We start from the raw sequence: 3,148 nt of genomic DNA, 5'->3' as shown, positions 1-3,148 counted from the left end.
TAAATAATAACTGAAATCCTTCAAATAGTAAAGAGAGAGGAGAAACACACCATCTTGCTCAACAAATGTGACTACAGTAAGCATATTTTCACATGATATTATCTTATATAAAAGCCATCTTTCATAACACAGTAAAATGGGATTGTGAATCTTAAGGTTGCCCGTCCAAATTGCAACAATTAGGGAAACAGGTTGCCCTTTCCTCGGCTGCTGCCCTTCTGCATGACATTTACATTACAGAGTGCCATGTAGGTGTCAGCAGCCATATGCAGCCTCATTATATAGCATGCACATTTTTTAAAAAGGTGAACATGTTGAGATGAAGATTTCATATCGACCAGCAGTAGATCTCCAGCAGCTCATTAAAATTATGCATCAGTAAAAATCAGTATCTTTTAAGAATCTGGGAGTGAAGGTTATAGCATTTATTATTAGTTTATTTTCAGCATACTGCAGACTAGACAAACTTTACTTCATATGGTGTTGCTGCTGAGGGATAAAATAACCAGGTTCTGCCATCTGCAGGACAAACAGGAAGTCACAACCAGACATTAAAGGGACATTTTACCCCATAAGGCTTGGCATTCGTTCAAGACATCACATTGTATGACTAAACAATTTAACGGGAGGCATCTGGCGCAGTGGATTAGTGCGTAGGTGTTCGGATCAGGGGGACACAGGTTCAAACCCCACTGCAGTCAGCATGTCGTTGTGTCCCTGGGCAAGACACTTCACCCCAAATTGCTCCTGTGGGGATTGTCCACAGTATTGAGTATGTAAGTCGCTTTGGATAAAAGCGTCTAACAGGTGACATGTAACGCAAAAAGGCATCTCACAAAAAATTAAGAAATGTAAAAAACGGAAAGAAAGCAGTTACACAGTGGGTGCCAGCCCAATAAATACAATTCACTCTCTGAGTATAAGTACCTATGTGTACATATGTACGCTATGTATGTATGTATCAAATTATCTAAGTGTATTATGTATGTATACATACATAATACACTTAGATAATTTGATGCAAAGCACTTTTCTAGCAATATGCAAAAATATAGAAAGTATCTAAAAAATGGCTTCAAAATGAGGGACTTTTACTTGATAATGGGGTATTTTTTTGTATTGTATTTCTACTTTTTAAGTTAAGGATCGAAGTAATTCTTTAGGGTGTTCGGTGCACTGTCACTTTAAGACTTTCTCTCTCGCACTTTCGGACCTTATCGCTTTCCGTAGTTTCCGGAAGTGTGCTGCTGCAGTTTGTTGTTATTTTCCTGCGCCGCTGCTCCTCCTCAACATATTGTTTACCTCGGACTAAAATAACCTCTCAAAATGTCTGGAGGAACCACTCTGGAGAACGCTAACCCGGTGATCTTCCAGCGGTCCGGAGAGAGGCTTCTGGCGGACACAGACGCGGATGAAGACGTCCATGATCCCATCGACGATAGAGAGATCTTCGATATCCTGTTTAAATTCTGCTCTGGTTCAGACTGGTTTCACACCTGACAGATTGCACATTGCTATAAATTGCATTATCAAATCAGACTTTATCGATAAAGAGACACTTATTTGTGTATAATGTTATATTTGCCGTTGCATCATTTCTAAGATGATCGCTACAGGGAAAAGTGCAATATTGTAAGTAGCCTAACAAAGTGTGTCAAAGTGGTGGAATTACTATATTTCATTTAAGTATTATTAAGATGCAAACACATTTATTTAAATATAAATTAAAATAATAGATCAATTAAGTACATAAAGTAGTCATCATGCAGTATGACCCATTTCGGAATTGTTCCTATTATATTATTTGGTTATTATTATAACAAGTCTGTACATAACTGTAATTCTGCTGCTAGCTTATGTTAAATGATATATTTAAATTGTATATCTTTGGTTATATATACAGCTAGTAGGAAGCTTGTGAATTTCCCCCGGGGAATCATTCAACTCTGACTAATATACAGTATTATATCATTATTTATTTGTTGATTATATTATTATTATTGATTTGAATCTTTAAAGTAAAACATTGCAAATGACTGTAGCAGAGTAAGAATGTAATAGAATAGAAGTATAATGGAGCAGAAAAAGGAACCGAAATAGATGTTAAAGTCCCTCAAAATATCTTGTGTAATGTACTTGCCCCACTGCATATCATGTCTAGTATAATGTACTACATCGTAAGCCATATGTTTGTATACATTTTTTGAACATAAGTTTTGTTTAACAATATTAACCTGATCATTTGACCACCAGAAGTAATCAACAATTTGAAAATTCCATCATTACCCTAATCTAGTTTTTTCAGACATTTCATTTATGCTTTAATAATACATAGACACAGTGATATTAACAGTCTTCCATAATACAGTGAAATAATAACATAATGACTATATTACAGTCCAACACCCCAACGCAGAGTGTGTGTTTTCATCGTGTTGTTTTGAATTCCTTAACTAAAGCTACATCTGATCAGATCCATCAACGACCCGGAGCATCCTCTGTCTCTGGAGGAACTCAACGTGTTGGAGCAAGTCCGAGTCAAGGTAGGCGTCTTTAGATGGGTTTTCTGGTGGGTTTTTAATGGATAACTAGAGGCTGAATGGCCGAAAAGCAAGATAATCTAATTTAGTGAAGACAAAAGACACATTTCAGATACGTCATTCTTCACTGCGAAAAGGGTTAACTACTACTACTACTACTACTACTACTGCTACTACTACTACTACTACTACTACTACTACTACTACTACTACTACTACTACTACTACTACTACTACTACTACTACTACTACTACTACTACTACTACTACTACTACTACTACTACTACTACCTACTTCCTTAACAATTAAAAGGACATGTAATATGTTTAGTGTGTTTTTTCTGAAGTCCTTTTCTACCTGCTTGTTTTTGTCTCAGGTTAATGATGCAGAGAGCAGTGTGGACGTCCAGTTCACTCCCACAATCCCCCACTGCAGCATGGCGACGCTCATCGGTCTGTCAATCAAAGTGAAGCTGCTCCGCTCCCTGCCCGAAAGGTTCAAAGTACGTGTGTGTGTGTGTGTGTGTGTGTGTGTGTGTGTGTGTGTGTGTGTGTGTGTGTGTGTGTGTGTGTGTGTGTGTGTGTGTGTGTGTGTGTGTGTGTGTGTG

At 37.5% G+C, this 3,148-nt stretch overlaps 1 protein-coding gene across 1 annotated transcript; it reads left to right on the top strand.

The window, feature by feature from the left end:
* Nucleotides 1–1,228: 1,228 nt before the first annotated feature.
* Nucleotides 1,229–3,049, top strand: ciao2b (cytosolic iron-sulfur assembly component 2B; the record flags this gene model as incomplete). Its single annotated transcript, XM_010783560.1, has 3 exons — nt 1,229–1,453; nt 2,464–2,543; nt 2,918–3,049. Coding segments are annotated over exons 1-3 (339 nt in total), but the record flags the coding sequence as incomplete, so codon positions are not given.
* Between the last annotated feature and the right edge of the window lie 99 nt (nt 3,050–3,148).

This window comes from Notothenia coriiceps, unplaced genomic scaffold (assembly GCF_000735185.1).
Source record: "Notothenia coriiceps isolate Sejong01 unplaced genomic scaffold, NC01 NC01_scaffold00025407, whole genome shotgun sequence".
NCBI lineage: Eukaryota > Metazoa > Chordata > Actinopteri > Perciformes > Nototheniidae > Notothenia > Notothenia coriiceps.
This window is presented reverse-complemented; position numbering and strand designations above follow the sequence as displayed.